This window comes from Pseudochaenichthys georgianus, chromosome 16 (genome assembly GCF_902827115.2).
Source record: "Pseudochaenichthys georgianus chromosome 16, fPseGeo1.2, whole genome shotgun sequence".
Lineage (NCBI taxonomy): Eukaryota > Metazoa > Chordata > Actinopteri > Perciformes > Channichthyidae > Pseudochaenichthys > Pseudochaenichthys georgianus.
The window spans coordinates 29222287-29240420 of record NC_047518.2 but is presented as its reverse complement, the minus strand read 5'-3'; the positions used below and the strand labels follow the sequence as shown (position 1 = coordinate 29240420).

Here is an 18134-nt window from a genome sequence, read left to right as displayed (position 1 = left end):
ATGCTTAATGTCCTTAACTAAGATAGTGGAAAGTTGTGTTGCATGTTAGCTAGCAGCACAGTTGTGTTAGTCTGAGCTGCTCGCATGGATGTAAATGTTCCTAGTCTTATTACAGTGAGCACAACAAATCACAAATTAAATTCACCTCCAATAAATGAGGGTAACAGCGGAAAGCTCAGCTATACAAGTCAAAAACTGAGACCTAAAACCAAAAATGTCAACATGCCTCAATAAGGAGTTTTTTTACTGACTAACACCATACTGTTGAGCCTCATGTCTCCTGTGATTCCAATACTTAACAGTACTAGCAGCAACAGAGGGTTTGGTGGCATTTCTTACGAGCTCCATTCTTCAGAGAAATAACACGGTCCAATGATTACATCTGTAGAGTTCAAAGCATGGTGGTCATTCTTTTGTTTTAGTTTGATCTAAGCGTGTTTAGGACCTTCTTTCTGTCTGAGGTGACCTGGGTATGACTTAGAGCGGCTGCTTCATCATCATGAACCTGCTTCACCTTTCCACACTAAACGATCTCCAGAAGAACTAAACACACAATCCACTTCACCTGTTTCACAACCAGCTTTGTTGAAGAGACTGCTTTTGTCCAGTCTGTTAGCTGACGCCTCCCTCCCTCTCTCTCTCTGTGTCATTGTTGTGACTGATGTATTTTCCATCCTGCTGCCCTCTCTCAATTAAAAAGGAAAAAACTTCACATTTTTCTGACCTTTACCTTGACTTGGCTGTTTCCACTAAACAGATGAACACACACAGCCCTGACACTGCTGCTGCTCCTTCTCCTATTTTAGTCAAATCCCCCTCCGTATCCTCCCTCTCTTCCACTCTTTTAAAGGTCTGCCTGGTTTTCTATTCTGACATCATGACACATACTTACATAAGTGGGAGGTATGCATATTTTACGACTTTTAGTGAACAAATTGCAACTTTGCTGATAGTAGACTGATAGTGATCTTAAAATACATCACAGACTTGCCAGTGGATGCCATTAATGGACCAATCAACGAGTGAGTACGCTTTTATAAACTTTTATTACAAATGTTGGCAGCCGACTCCTCAGATAGAGCCAATGTTTAATAGCAACAGCTTGAACATGTAAAACAAACATTTATTTCATCAGTGACATCTTATTGAAAGGGTGCTTTCCTCAAAAGTCTTCTAGGTTGCTCCGGGAGTCTCGTAGCTGTGTGAGGGCTGTCAGCACGTCCTCTGTCGGCCTCCTCCCGAGCTGCTTACCACCCCTGCTCCTCACATTCACTGTCCCACTCTCACTCTCCTTATCCCCCAACACTAGACAAAAACACACAAAGAATGTTCAGTAGTCATTATCAGTAATGGTAAGATCTGTATAGATTAGAAGGGAGCTTTAGTTAAAGATAATAGCCATAGTTTTCATTCTTTTTCTGATCTTTACCAAATATGTAGTTGTACTGGGCCAGCTGAGCAGAGCGGATCTTCTTGTTTAAGGTGGCTCCCTGATCGTCATTGAGGTCAGCCATGAAGCCAGCTTCACGGAGCTGCCGGACCACCTTAATAGAGGAGAGGCACATCTTTAAAGATTGAATCTGTACTCACATCAACAAGTGAATTTATAATGACAGAAAGAAATAAAAGTCAGAGAGGAAGTACACTGGGTACCAGAAATAAATCTTCAAAATAAACGTACCCCTTTGCTGTACGACTCACTGTTGCCCCCTACAGGAATCACCATGACCTGCGCTGGGGACAACCAAAGGGGCCTGGGGAGAATAGAGGTAATTGGTAACAGTAAAGATACACTTAAATACTTATATAATTAATATGAGCCCATGTTATTATTAACGTCTTCTCACCATCTCCCTCCAAAGTTTTCAGCCAGTATAGCGATCATCCTCTCCAGAGATCCCAGCACTGCTCTGTGGATCATCACCGGCCTGTGCAACTGTCCGTCCGTACTACAGAGGTGGTAAAGAAATACATTAAAATCAAGAAAGAATGACGTTCATGGCAATATTAGGATTTATAAAAAAAACAAGAAAGGTCAATCAAAAAGTAAAAGCAATAGATCATAACTTTGATGTTAAAATAATTAGAGCCCCTTGTTAATATGCTGGAGTAAGCAAAGTCAGACATTCCCATTTGGTTATTTAATAATAATGAGTTTATAAAAAATAAAAAATCGTATCTTTACAAATATCAATTTAGCAATGTCTAATACCATATTTCATGATAAACACCAAAAGGATATATATCTATATATAAATATAGATATATGGAAACTATAAGGGAAGTAGAGCAGACTGATCAGAGGCAAAAAGAAGTCAAAGGCAGAAACAGGGAGCACGTTGGCGATGAAAAGGGATAAATTCAATAAAGGACTCATCTTTCATAATTCAATTAGATCCCGATGAATCTGCCATATTAATCTTCACAATTACAGGACATCACATGTGGGTTCATAAAAAAAAAAGCTAAAAATATCATACAAAAGTACCGATGTGCAGGTTTAAATCACGACAGATGTAGGAATGTTTAAGAGGTTAAGAGCCAAATGCAGACATTTATAACCGACTCACCCGACATACTGAAGGTCAAATCTGATCGGCAGCTGGAAGTCTAACTGGATCGTGGCACATTGGTGTTGCCTGCCAATTGCATCTTTGATCAGGATGTCAATCTATAAAGAAACACGTGGCAGAGTGTTAGCATCAGGCTTCACTTCTCTACCCTAACACTGCAGGGGACAAACTGCATATTTGTGGACAGAAATGTTTACAAATGGTTTCCAAGAGACGCTGATCTAGCTCATTGTGGCTTACACACCCTGGCTATATGGCTGTGAGGAATGTTTGTTTGTTACATGGAGCTTGTTAGTGTGTTTCTAAACGCACCCTGACTTAACCTACCTCCACTCTCTGTCCATCCACATGAGCTCCAGCATGCACTGTCTGTCTGAAGCTGACTTCCTCTTGATGCTTACTGACTGCTTGCACGAGTAAAAGTAAAAATGAAAATCGCCTCAAAGAAAACAAAGACCATTCTCGAGTCCAGCTTCTTTCTATTTTCATAAAACCATAGTAGCTATAACAATTTTTTATGAACAAATGTCACACATTTCTGTTTTTATTGCAGTTGCTGCTGTTGAGGACAGTGTGAACTATAATTTAACGCTCTAAAAGGTCTCCCTGCAGAGCCAGGAGGAACACAGAGACGTCTCTGTTGCTCTCTAATCTGTGACGTAACACCAATAAACTCATTATAGAAGAATCCCCTGATAAGATGGGAAATGAGATTGTAAAATTGATAAAGGATGATAAATGAGTAGGATTTGTCAGTTGCAGTTTGAAGACAACATTTAAGATTGATTCCACCTCCCTGGTTTAACAAGAGTTTCGGTGTTGGCCAACAGGCGAAACCAACGCTAGATGCACCCTTGTTTTTGAACAAGCGTCGCATAGCTGTTCCACCGTGCTATGAGTGTGTTTTTTCTGTGACGAGTCATCTATTCTTTTAGCTTCCTATTGGATGCCTGTATAGTATCTGGAAGATGTTTGCTGAAGTTGAAACTCAGAAATGTCTCTTAAAAGGTCACCTATTATGCAAAATCCACTTGTTCATGTCTTTTATACATCAACACGTGTCCCCTCTGTGGAAAGAGATTCTGGAAGTTTCAGGAAACAAGATTCTCTCTTTTTGTCCTGATCCATTTATATAAAAAGTAAAAACCTGTCTGAAAATGAGCTGATCAGATTTTGGCCACTTTATGATGTCATAACGATGTTTTGTCTTGTGTAACCATTAGCCAATCACCAACCAAGGTAAACCCCCCCCACCTTATCACCTGAATCTCCTCCTAGAGCACCATTGTGTTCTTTTTAACCAAATATCTCTCAGAGGGGCGTGGGGAGGGGCTCCTTATTTCCATCTAAAGTAAAAGACAGAGAATCAGCACTTTTGAAACAGGGCTGAAACAGAGGGGATTATGGGATGCTGCAATATATCTGAGACCTATAATATATTGATGAAAAACAGTATAATAGGGGACCTTTAATTCGCCAAACTAAAATAGATTCAGGCAGAGGGTTGCAGGGTCTCTGCAGGCAAAGACATGGCCACACACTAGTAGTGGGTCATTAGATTTGATTGAGAGGGATTATTCTTGTAAAAGTTTACACATTGTTTTCTAGGAAAATCATACTCATTTTGTGTTTTCTTCCGAGAGTTAGATGAAAAGATTGATACCACTCATGTCCGTCCATTATATATGAAGCTACAGCCAACAGCTGATTGGCTTATCATAACAAACCCAGCATGTTTTTAATATAATAAGCATTATTTAAACTTGTGTGCGTCAGTCAGTTTATTTTACTGCGTGTTGCCCTTCCCACTGACCTTTGGTCCGTAGAAGGCTCCGTCTCCTGGGTTCAACTCCCATCGTTCCCCAAAGTGCTGCAGACTCCTTTCCAACTGCTGCTCACACACACAAACACAGCTCAGTAAGTAAGTAGGCGTAGCAGTTCATGTAAGATTTAATGCACATTACCACCATGATGGCCTTTCTGTGTGTGGAGCTTAGAACCAATATGTTCAATTACAGTCAATTGAATCAGCTTACACTGCTGCTGTGCCTATTTAAGGACGTCTGTGGGGATTTAAATATATGCATCTACCTAGCAGCTCGTCACAGAGCAGATTTCTATTTGGAAAGTACCACGAGTGGAGCTCATTGTGGATATCATTACACCATGTCATTTAGTTTCAGCTGGGCCTGTGTGATCATGGCATATCACAATATGGTCCGGTGAAGGTGTGTGTGTGTGTGTGTGTGTGTGTGTGTGTGTGTGTGTGTGTGTGTGTGTGTGTGTGTGTGTGTGTGTGTGTGTGTGTGTGTGTGTGTGTGTGTGTGTGTGTGTGTGTGTGTGTGTGTGTGTGTACCTGCTCAGCATTATCCCATTGCTCAGGCTCCCCGAGACATGGTGTAGGACGTGTAGACAGGAGGCAGTGGAAGGAAAATCCAAACACTTGATACACACTCCTCACAAAGTCCAAACATGCCACAATCTCTTCTTCCAGCTGGGGGGGGGGGGGGAGAGTAAAACATGTGACGACTGAGGCAACAAGAGGACATAAGAAATCCAAATAATGGGACATCAACATAGGTTAGAGGAGTGTACATTTCAACAAGGCAGAATTAAGAAAAATAAATCTGCCGGTGTTTTTACTGCAAGGCCTCCATAGATTGAATCAGTACTTAAGAAATGTACAGAGCGATGATTATCCTATGAATAGGAGCTTGGAGAATTATCAGGATCCAAGCAGTATCATGGGAACGTCACAGGGCACTATGTGGGGAATCAGGATTAGAGCCTGTTCAGCCGCAGTGATGCACATATTTAGGTGTAATGTTTAAACAGGACAAAGACCTTCATTCATACAGACCAAGGCCTCCTGGAATGTCTTGAAAGTTATTTGTACAGCCCATCTTATCACTGTAATGTGGTCCCACATGTGTCCCATTCAAAGCTACCACCACACTTACAGCACCTTAAGGGGCCTACACACCAAACTCACACCAAAGAACACGTCCCGACGGAACGCGATTGTTGTGTCGCCTCACGTCTCCTGCGTCTTGGCCAACAGTCGCACTGGAACACACCGCAAAGACTTCAGCCGACGGCCGAGTAGCACGTACGAACTGCGCATGCGTGAGTGGCAATAACTCTCCTTACCAGCAGTAGTGTGCATTCGTCATTCAAAAGAGGCAACAACCGGAAGATAGACTGCGTGATATAAACAAACAACAAATAGCGTGTGCGTTACATTTTCACTCTACAGCGAGAAGCTCGTGGGGCTTTCCCGAACCTGTGTCGAGAGCTGGAGTTAAATTAAATTTCAGATTTGCCTTCTTAATAGTTTGTTTGGGTCCCTCACTTCCGTTTCGCTTCTCTTGCACTGATTCGCTAAGCTGAACAGCCAATCAGAGTGATTTCTTTGGCCGACAGCCTGTTGAATCGGCGGCGGAAGGTGTCGGCACGGCCGAAAAGACACGACAGGGCGGGACACACCAATCTGAGTAGGGCGACAGGACGCTCATCGACGGCCAGACATCTATCGAGGGCCGAAATCGGTTTGGTGTGTCAGGACCTTTAAAGTTCAACCCAGAATAAAAATAACTTATTGCTTTTCTTAGTTGGCTTGTTCTGTGTGAGTTGCAAAGTCTCTGAGATATCAGCCTCTTTTGGAGTGTAATGAAACTAGATAGTGCTTGGCTTGTGGGGATCACACTCAACAGCAACTTCTCTTTACAGAAATCATGACTCGTTTTTCAAGATAATCCGCAGACTTAGTCGTTTTCTTTCTGACAAACCACAATGTCACTAATTTTATCATGACACAACACTATTATATAGATTTTTTGGAGAATCTGTATTTGCTGATTTAAATAAGTATCCATTAGAATCATTATATAATACAGAATGCAACTCAATTCAGAATATTTAGCAAGGAAAGATTGTTCTAAAATAGAAATGCACAACATAATTGTCATGAATTCTGGAAAAATGTTGCCATCTCATACCATTATATTTGAAAGGAGAGCAATATCTCTGAATAAGATATCTTGAACACTTGGAAACTCAGACCAAAACATTCTAGATTGATACAATTAGACTACAGGCAAGTGGAAACATTTGTGTTTCTTATTATTGGGTGAAACTTGCTGTGGTCTAGTAAAAAAACTGCAACAATGTATGCATATTCAGATGGGTTATGTGTACCTGATCAGGTGTGCAGAAGATGTGAGCGTCGTCCTGGCAGAACCTTCGAACCCGAGTGAGACCCACGAGCGCTCCGGAGAGCTCGTTGCGGTGCAGCGCCCCGAAGTCGGCCCACCGCAGAGGCAGCTCCCTCCAGGAGCGCACACGCTGTTCAAACATCAGACTAAACACAAGAAGCAGAGTGAGGCTCGGTCTCTATGAAGGTGCTAAACTGGGTGTGTTTTTGTGTGAGAGTGTGTGTTTACCAGTGAGCAGGACAGTTCATGGGCTTGAGAGCGTAGGTCTGAGAGCCCTCGGACGTCACAGTGAACATGTGCTCGCTGTAATGCTCCCAGTGGCCCGAGCGCTCCCATAATGCAGTGCTGTACAGGGTTGGGGTCACAACCTCGTTGAATCCTCGCCTTCGGTATTCACTCTACGAGAAGCAGGAAGGAAGGATGTGTGTGACAGGGAGTGCAGGAGGGGGGGCAGACTGTCACAACAGAGCACTAATTGAAGGCAAACAAGAGCAATATCCTGATGGCTGGTATGAACATGTACCATCAACACAGCATTTATTGTTTTCTTTATGTATGTACATGTTTATGTGAAGGATGCTAACATGCACGATATTATAATTTTAACCCAAAAGGGGATAGCATTTAAATACATTTTTTGATTACCCAAACCATACTGAGGTCAGAGTTTAATATTTAAATGACGACCTGTGGGGTATTTCACTTCGAGTTACATAAGCTGGGCTGAACAGAGTTATAACATTTAGGTTCATTTTAGGAATAGTGCTGCAGATGTGACAGAGGCTGCAGGTGAAGTTATACTGTAGAGTTTATTTGTTCAGTTATTTAAACAGACTGAACCGAGTTTATGTTCACCTTGATGAAGTCGGTGAGGGTGTTGTAGATGTAGGCGCCTTTAGGCAGGAAAAAGCAGCTGCCTGGACTCACATCATTAAAGAAGAACAGGTCCTGGTCCTGTACAAAAACCATACACATGAATATTTATGACCATACAACACAATTTCCTGATCTTATTTTATGAAACTGTCCTAATTTAGATTTTGTCTCACCGTCCCGATGCGTCTGTGGTCCCTCCTCCTCGCCTCGTCCCGCTCCCTCTCCCACTCCTCCTTGTCCTTCTCTCCTGGAAAGGCCACACCTAAAAGACGCATCAAACCTGAGGACTCGGTCTCATTGGCCAGGGTCACGGGCGAGAGCTGGGATGTAATAGATGTGAAGCGAGGAGGAGAAGAGGAAGAGAGAAAATCACGAGTGAACAAAGAGGCGGCAAAAGACAAAGGGGGAGTGAGGGTCTGCCAGGAGAGAAGGGCTAACCATGAGAGTGACAGCATGTCTGATAGATGGCAGTGTGTTTGCAGGGGCTGAGAACAGGAAACTGGCCTCTGACAAACACAACATCCTGCTGCAGATATTTCCTGCCCAGTGGCTGCCCAGAATGAAAACTCCTCCCTCTCCCTGGATCAATACAGACAAGGGACATTCCTCCAACCCGGCATGTGTCCCACTGGGCCAAAGGAGTCCAAATTAAACACACTTTTAGAGGGTAGATGAGGTTAAGCCACCCTTTTTGATCATCATGTATAAAATGTAAATTATTAAAAGTATTATTCAAACCTTAAATATGTATATTTATACGGATACACAGCTAAAAAGTAGAGCTATAATAGATTAAATTGTTGAGCTTTCAACAATTCACAAGATGAGATTGGATAACATGGCTAATTAACACATTTGGGAACAGTTGTACAATACAAATTCAAAGAGACAAAAGGAGAGAACATTCAGATATACTAAACCAAAAAAAGGCACACTGACACACTCACACAAAAACACACACCTGTAGTGTCTTGAAGACCTTGAGGAGGCCAGTGTGTGGGAGAAGGGGGCCGTCGCAGACCGCTAGGCTGTCTCCACATCTGAATCACACAAGAAAGGATAAACTGGGTTAAATGTTTGAGTTTGGAAGAGACTGCAGGTAAATCCACATCAGGCGTGAGTATTAATACCTGTACACTGTGACAGTGGGGCCGCTCATCTGCTCCTCCACGAGCTGCAGTCTCAGTTTACTGTTCTGTAAGAAGTAAAAAACACAGAACATTCATACATGTCACATATGGAGAGCAGGACAATATGAAGGGGCCTGACATCTGTAAGTAAATGTAACCGGCACAGCATACGGAGCCACTCCTACACAGTGAGTAATATCACTGCTACTCATATGTTATCAAATGCAACAACACTCAGTTACACAAATTGCAAAAAGGAACAGAGGACCTGGCAGAACAAGGACCTGTATTTATTAATGTATGAATAATGATTCTGCTAATTCTTAATTTTACTGGTAGAACATATTAACCACCTCTACATGAAAATGTATATGCAAATTCAAATGAATGACAGCAGTCTATTACGTTTGGCCAGTTTCAGGGACATGGTTTTAGGCCCTTGGTTACAATGACAAGTTAAACTGTGTGCTGTTAAAACTGTGTGTTGTTATCAAATATTAGGGGTGTAACGGTATACGTATCGAAATTATTCGGTATGGGCCCTTCGGTTCGGCACACGTGTGTACCGAAGTGTACCGAACGAATATAACGTTAAACATAAACAATTGAGAACGTGAACAACTTCTTGGAAGTAATCTCAGGTGCTGCGTCGCAGCATTCAGAGTAATTTGCTCACATTGTGTTCAACGCGTCATAGAGCGAGCAAGTTATTTCATTGGACGAGAGGCATACTATGAAAGCTGGTCACAGGGATGCGTTCATATTTAGTCAGTAATTTGAAGAACTGTCGAAATGGCGAACGCAGATAAAGTTGAGCTCGAAAATCCTCCAGCATCATTGAAGTCTCCGGTTTGGGAACATTTTGGTTTCGCAGTTACGTACAAGGATGACGGACAAAGACAGGTGGACCGAACCAAAGCTGTTTGTCGGCATTGTTCAACTAAAATTGGTTACGCGGCTGGCAATACATCAAACTTGCACACTCATTTGAAAAGGCATCACCCGAACGTGAATATCACCGGTACCAAAAGACTGAAGTGCAAAACCAACTCCCGCTAGCATTTAAGCCTCCACCACTCGCAAAAACTTCAGACCGAGCCAAAGCTATTACAAACGGCAAATATCAGATCTGCCCTTTCGGCAAGTAATGTGGACAAGTACATTTTTCTTTAAAAAAACATAAAAATACAATGACAAGCAAGTCCTAATGTCAAACTGGCTGCTTAGGTACTAGTACAGTACAGTTCAAATACAGATTATTTCAGTTCATCGAAAAGCTGCACCTTAATGTTTATTTTATTATATTTTATATTTATTTGAGTGAATACATTATTCACAGTTTTATAATAATAAAAATATATATATATATGTTTTATGATCATTTTTTCTGCTGTTCCGAAAACGTACCGAAGCGTGACCTAAAAACCGAGGTACGTACCGAACCGAAATGTTTGTGAACCGTTACACACCCCTATCAAATATAGAACATTGTTATTTCTGACCTGGAAGAGCTCTCGGACCTCTTCAGTGTTCAGCTCCAGTCTGGTCAGAGGAAGTTTAAGGGCTGCGGCTTGTTTACATTTCTCCTCCACATCACTCAGAGACAAGGCACTGTGTGGAGAGGACAGAGACACGAAAACATCAAAAGCAATACGTGATCAGACTTGGCGGCAATGAAAATGTTGTTTTTAAAAAGGCTAAACAAGGCCCATTGTGAATTTTGGGAATCACTACAACTATTGTCTTTACAAAGCTCTAGGGTTACTGGAAATATTTAGATAAACCGAGTTGGACACAATCTAACGTAGTCACCCCTGGTATCTAATTCTAAGAATAGCATTATAATAATAACATTATGTAGCCTAATCTGTTTCATAATTTTGCTAAATATACTGGGATTATTCAGAATAAATAGGCATGCAAAAAAGTTGAAAAGCATCTGAATGTTGTTTGAATGTCAATATTATGAATGAAGCCCAAGTATTAAGCAGAATTTAGGCTAAATTGTTAAAGCACTCTAGAAATGCAAGTGGTCCGCACAAATCCAGATCTTGAGACAGATTGTGACGGCTCACCTGTTTTCCAGTAAATGGTCGCAGTAAAGCCCGAGCTCTGACGCTCCTTCTCTGCACACCTCGGCACCGAACACCGTCTGCAACACTCCGCTCAGGACGCAGGCTCCTGTCCGCCATGCTGCCTGAGAGAGAGGGAGGGTGGTACAGAGTAAGGGTGGAGATATAGAGCGTGTTTTAAACAGTTTCACTAACATGAAAACATCTAAATATCTTCAATTGGAATCCAGTAATTACTAAGAAGATGTTCTTCAGTGCCTTCTTTAGTAAACAAAAAAACGTTTTTAATTACTTGTTCAAGCAATGTTTGAAACACAATCATAAATATCCAGGAGTTACACTGGCAACGGGAATGTGAAAAGAAGTCTGAATTGTTTAGCTTATTAAAATCCACCTTAAAAAGGCAATGTGAGAATGAAAGCATGTGCAAAATGATTACCTGTCTCCCCTCATCTGTGTCAAACCCCAGCAGCTGTAGTTCACAGTCTGCCTCTAGGGGCCGTCCAAGCTCCCACAGCTCTCCATTCACCTTACTGACCAGCGCTCCCTTCACACTGCAAAGAGATGCAAAAACAATGTTATATCACTTTAGTAAGAACAAACACAATACAACATTAGATAATTATATAATATATTATATATTTGATTTCTGCTAAATGTATTTACCGGGAACTCTGAGCAATAAAGAGAGGTGTGGTGACACCGGCTGTTGCCTTTACTGTCCGGCCGTCAGCCAGTTGGATACTGAGGCGAGTTTCTGCAGCTTCAGCTCCGCTCTTATTGCCTTGCTTTTCTCGAAGGGACTCAAAGACCCGCAGTCGCTCAGATAAAGCCGAGCACACCTGTAGGGACAAAGGAAACATTTAGATCAGGATTTTAAAAGGTAGAAAATATGGCATCTGTAACACTGAATATTATGACCTTCATTAAGTTGAATTACTGCTGGGCTGCTGTACTATAATGCATTAGTTCAACCTAACTGTAATTAATAAACCAGTAACAGTGTGCATTGTGCAGTAATAATTATATAAATACATGAAAAGTCTTAAACACACATACTTTATGATTTCCTTCTCATTTATGTTCACTCACTCCTAGTTTACTTCAGTTAATAGATGACAAACTGAAAACAACAGCCATACACCAAATTATGAATTGTTATTATTATACGAGGACTCCTACTATATTAGGGAACCAAATGTGAGCAAGGAAGCAGACATGTAGGTAAGATTGGGTTCATTTCACTTATATAACACTGTACTGTATATTAACTACATCACAAGTATGTCCAGAAACCCAGTACCAGGACATGTCCTATCAACTGAAAATCACATTAAGCCTCAAATCAACAAGGTGCATCCAAGCACAAAGAGCTCCAGACATTTGTTAAGTGACTCGCTTAACACAGTATTGTTAGAAAAAGTAATACATTAATCAAAACAGGAATAGCCTTTTACACATCACATTAAGGATGTTCTTCGCACTAACTTTATAATCCACTTCTTATTTACATTAAATTGTATACGAACAGCTGACACCCACAGCCCAAATGATCGATTTGGAGGTATTCAGTACAAATATTTTGGGTATTGGTATATAAATTACAGTGTGTAAAGTACATTTACTCAAGTACTGCACTTAAGTCAACATTTAGGAGACTTCCTCTCTACCTGAATATTTAAATGTTTTGATAATGTTTACTTCTCCTCCACTTCACAGATAAATAATGTACGTTTACTCTTAATAACTTTAGTTGCTTTGCAGATTTGGATAATTAATGTGAAATATAAACAAGACTTGAATGAGAAGTTAGTTACACCTGAAGTTACATTCACAATCCACCCTGCAGTATACAAACTACAAAGTGATTAAAACTAGCTGCACCTTTACCAGCTTTAATAAAACATGATTGCATCAATAATTATAATTAAAACATAATCTATATTATTCTGAAATGGGCGAATTTGCATGAGTACTTTTACTTTTGGTGCTTTAAGAATTGTTGAGGCTAATCATTTTTGCACTTTTACTCGAGTAACATTTTGAAAGTAGGACTTTTACTTGTCAGTTTTCCTACACTTTCTACTTTTACTTAAGTACACGACCTGAGTACTTCTCCCACCTCTGAAATTATTACAGGTATACTTCAAGAAAGTACCAAAACATGTTAAATATACAAGTCAAAATGACATTTAAAATAGAGATGAATAAGTGTTACACAGCACAGTCTCATACACTTGATCTCTGTCTCTCTCTCTCTCTCTACCTCTGACACTGTTAGCTAACCTTAGCTGTCACGCGAGTTACTGTACAGTAGAACGGACAAACTCGCGCACCTGGCTGTACCTCCTGTGCACGCGAAGTGTCGCACGAGCTGTCGAGTGACAGACAACCAGTCTAAACAGCTGTGTCACCGCCATCCTAAACACACTCGGTCATTTCCAAATATCACACATTTCTGTCACCCTTCTCTGTGAGCGGCCATAACACCGGAAACACAGATTAGGAAGTACGCGCTGACGTTGTGGGCGTAAACATATGACGCGGCTATGAAGCTCAGTGCGTGCGCGCAGCCGGGCGTACACGCCAGAGCGCGCATCCACATGAGATCTGCACATACGGGAGCTCTGCAGTTGTTAGAGGGCTAATAGGGCCATGCACATGCAGATCAGGAATTTCTCACATATTTAAATATGATGAAATATAAACGAAACATTGCATTTAAAATCCGGGAGTTGGCGACAGGTGAAACATAACACAAGCTCAGCTATAACCACATGCCATCAGCTAAACTGCGCCAGTACTTCAGTGATCCACTTGTCACAGTATGTTCACAGAGACCTGCAGCATCACGACTGGCAGCCAGGCTGAACAGCACAGTCGATGCTCTATTACGGAGCTGCGCACTTTGCTTTAAACCCCGCCTGATAACTACAGCTGCATTAAAAGCCTGGTTAGTGCCCGATGCATTTGAGATCAATTACTAAATCGAATAAGTCTTACTCAATACAGTTTATATATACCCCATAAGAAAGCAATCTACATCATGTTAAGCCTTCCCAGCGGATAGTAGAACAACAAGACGCAATGTAAAAAGTTAATAAATGTTGACTACATGCATTAATATTTCAATAGTGTCTTGAAGTAAAGACTGTCAGGTGGACTGCTATAGCTAGGTTAATTATGAACTTAAATCTGACATGGGAAGATAATCAATTTTAGCTTTCAACATTTTTGGAAGAATAAGCACAGCACAAGAGGCACTGCGGTAACAGCAGTGCATGATGGAAGTCTGTCATTGACCTGGAGTACGAGCTGAAATACCACTTAACTGCCACTAAGGGGAGCTAAATCACTTTCAAGAGGTTTATGTTCCATCTTCAGTCATAAATACCAACTATTATCAATGTTAAATTACATGTAGGCATCTAAATGTATAAAATACCGTGCATTCAGAAAGCTCTTACGTTTTTATCTGACTATCCACTGTTAACTGGCCACTTCCAGACAGTTTTACTGGAACCGATTATAGTTGAACTCTTTATGGATGTTTAAACGTGGGACCCTTCACTATTTGCCATTATTTTCACTATGTACATGAAATACACTAGACGTTATACTAGTTTGTCGGATAATTCAATACAAATGAGAGCCAATGAATTTGCCTAATGATAAAAGTATTTCACAATAAAGCCCTAACTTGTCTGTACAATTAACTATCAGCAACTGGTTACTGTGGAAAAGGGGCACAGAGGCCACCATGACGTTCTTTTCTTTAAATGTCTGGTGTAGCTTAAAATGTGCTGCATCATGAATGCTGACATTTTAAGATTAAAACATCTTGTGAAAGTGTACAGCCATTGCTTAGTGGGTTTCTGATAATGAGGTTAGGGCTGTTTCACTGGAAGTGGGTCATCAAACTGTTTCTGTGTCACAATGTATTAAGTGAAATCTGTAAATGGAGCCAATGTACCACAATAGTCAATATATGAAGCTCAATAAACTCAATAGTGTCACAAATTGGCCTTTCTAAAATGTGGATCTCAAACAGTGCATTGTAGCGCAAATATGTTTAGCAACAATCAAAAAAAGGGTAGAGTTGAGGTTTTTGCAAAAGGAGAAAGTCAGAGCAAACAGGAAATCGCCTCCATTGTTAATTTAAATGGTGCACCAACTGCTTACAGTCAACAGTGCCACCAGAAACAAAATGAGGGGTTTTCTTAAAATTTGAGGAAAAACCAACTCAATGAAAGCACTAAAAAAAAATGTTGTCTCCCGTATGGATTCCTCAATGTGCTTTGTGTAAAAAAAGGTTTAAAAAAATATATAAGAAGCTGTATACAGCTATGCATATTTTAACTGTTCCAAAAATATAATGAGTGCATGTTCATCACACCAGAAAGGATTGGACACTCAAAGACCTGTGTAATAGCATAATTGATGAGAACAGCAGAAATTCAACTTAGCAAATATTCACAGACCATCATCTTCGTCACATCTTCAGTCAGTTTCAAACTTAATTTGTCAAAGAGTTAACAGACTGGGGTTATTTACAGAGACAATTGAAAATGTGGAACTTGGTAGCTGCTTAGTGTGAGGGAACAATACATCTAGCTTTCTCGCTGTGCATCATGAACACACCAAACCGATTTGATATTTAGCTGTTTCGATGAGATAAAAGACAGTTTACAGAAGGTGGTAACAGACTTGTATAACATTCAATGACACATCGTACTCTGATGATCTGCCAACACTGTAGTGACAGATATGCTCTTCATGGTTACATTTTTACAATGTATCTAACTTCATGGGGTGCTCAGTGTTTCTTGATTAACTGTAAATGAGCACAGGAGAGAACACACACACTCCATGATCACACAAACACAGGACACACAAGGCTTTGAGCAGCAGTTCCCACCATGCACCTCTCACTGGGGAGGGAAACTACATCAGTGTAGAACAGAGGGAAGCATTACGGCAGTAACTCCTGTAAAAGAAGGAGGATTACTGCCATTGTGCACCTTTTTTTACCCTCAGAAGTGTTGAGAGGGGCACAAGTGTTTATGAACAAAGCCATTGTGAGCACAAGATGAGCACAGGGGTTTGAGGGCAAAAGCATGAAATTAGCAAAGAAAAAAACAGAGGAAGGGGCCATAATAACTGGAGTATTTAAATAAACCATTTTCAAAACAACCCTTATTAGCTCATGTTTTCGCCCCCTAATGCCACCTGTGGGCGCTGTTGCAAACGGGAAATTGCTAAATCTATTAGAAAAATACAGTGCCAAAAAATAATACTTATGCACTATGAGAATGGCAGCAGCTATGTAAATATATGAAAACAAATTCTCAGAAATCAGCTGAACAGCGCAACAAAATTACAACAGCGCAATTCAAGTGATAATTAGTGACCAAATAAAATACCTCCCCCCCCAGTTGAATTGAAACTCTGGATTTTATTCAAGTCAGTACATGATGAAGCCTAGCAAGAGTGTGTTTCAGAACTGAAAAACCTCCCCCCCACCCGCCATCCACTACGGAGGGTCTTCATGACTCAGTCTAATGTGAAGCCCGCATAGGCATACAAGTATGTTGAAATAAAAATACATAATTATCTTCACCCTCCTCTTCTGCATGGTGGTTTCAAAAGGAGGACAGAAAGCTGCGACAGATACTTCAGAGAAATTCTTCTGAAGCTAAAGCTTAGCCGGGGCCTCAATCACAGTAAAGACGGGGTTCAAAAATGACGATCATTGTCCTCATTAACAGAAATAAGAGCTTGAAAAGAAAAAAAGGTGTGTCATCTCAGATTTCATATTTACAAGTTTAGAAATATACAGTGGGAGAGATGGGAGGGTGAAAAAGGTCGAGCAAGAGAACAATATTATTTACAGCAGGAACAAAAGCTTCAGAACCAGTCTCATCACTTCTAATGAGAAACACCATGTTAGCACACAGCACACACCCACACACTCATGAATGAAGATATTCATTTGGAAACTACTTGTAATTTGTAAGGAATAATTGGACACTTTAGGAAATATGGTTATTGGCTTTGTCAGGTGACATTATCTGGGTGTTAAATAAGATGCAGATATTAGACAATTGCCTTAGCTTAGCATACATATTCAAATCAGGGGCCTAACCTGTCTGAAGGTAACTAAATAATAATGTTTTGTGGCCATGGGCTGTGACTTCCTGAAGTCTTGTTGCCATGAAACTGTCTCACATATAACCCCCATTACAAATAATTTTACATTTGTACAGATTAAACATTGGCTTTAGAGGTGGTAAAAAATGGCTTATTGACCTTCAGGCAGATCCAGGGTAGCTGTCCCCATTTCCAGTTGTTATGCTAAGCTCTAGCTTTTAATTTACTGCACAGATGTGAGAGTGGTATTTATCTTCTCATACAGCTTTCAGTTAGAAGCAAATAAGCCTATATCCCAAAATGTCAAACTTAGATCCATACATCTCTCTCTCCTGCTCTCTCTCTCTCTCTCTCTCTCTCTCTCTCTCTCTCTCAGTTAACTCAGCAATCACACAGGCAGGCAAGCTCCAAACAAAATAAAGTTTAATATCTGCTTGAACTATCTGTGTTTGTTTGTAATGTTAGACAGGAGCTGGAGAAATGGATAAAAAAGGAGGGAAAGATTGAAGGTTGTGACACAACACTCTATGTAACTGCTAACCTCAAAGCTGCACTGTACAGTGTAAGAAGACTGGCTGGCTACTTAGCTGAAGCATAAAATTAAATCAGCCATTTACACACAACCTATGGTAGTTTTAATTCAAGCTAATTAACAGAGTAAAGGTATCTAGGCTCATACCAGCAGGGCTAACACACACTCTGCTCTTCAGGGCAGGGCGCTTCACTTCTCATTCAGCATGTGATAGACGACCACTTCAGTATCGTGGGGGTAGGAAGGGTCTCTTCTGCGAATGGAAGGGACCACCTGTGAATGGAGGACCCTGCCGCTTGCCCCCTCGATATCCCCCCCGGGGTCGGTGCTGGTTAAACTGCTGAGAGGGGGCTCGGCCTCGCTGCATAGGTCTCTGTTGGAGGTTAACTGGGAGAATCGGGGGTAAGTTAAGCAGGGGAACGGGGTTGGAGGTGTGGTTGCGGGAATGAGCTGGAGGACTGGTGGGAGGGCCAGAGGAGTGAGCAGGGTGGCGAGGGGGGTGGGAGTCGAGTGCAGGGGGATTGGGGGTGGAGGGAGAGGGTGTAGAGCATGTGGGAGAGGGGGGAGGAAGAGCTAGATTGAGAGGC

General features: G+C 41.2%; 1 protein-coding gene across 1 annotated transcript; it reads right to left on the bottom strand.

Moving 5' to 3' along the window:
• Positions 1-1027: 1027 nt before the first annotated feature.
• Positions 1028-13369, bottom strand: tars2 (threonyl-tRNA synthetase 2, mitochondrial). The gene is made up of 18 exons (XM_034102653.2): positions 13202-13369; positions 11532-11707; positions 11305-11419; positions 10869-10990; positions 10296-10404; positions 8794-8858; positions 8625-8703; positions 7837-7983; positions 7643-7741; positions 7016-7185; positions 6771-6933; positions 4930-5067; positions 4387-4464; positions 2571-2671; positions 1848-1949; positions 1682-1754; positions 1430-1544; positions 1028-1305 (listed from the first exon to the last, which is right to left on the bottom strand). The coding sequence occupies exons 1-18, from the start codon at positions 13283-13285 to the stop codon at positions 1163-1165; spliced, it is 2079 nt and encodes a 692-aa protein (XP_033958544.1). The 5' UTR covers positions 13286-13369; the 3' UTR covers positions 1028-1162.
• Between the last annotated feature and the right edge of the window lie 4765 nt (positions 13370-18134).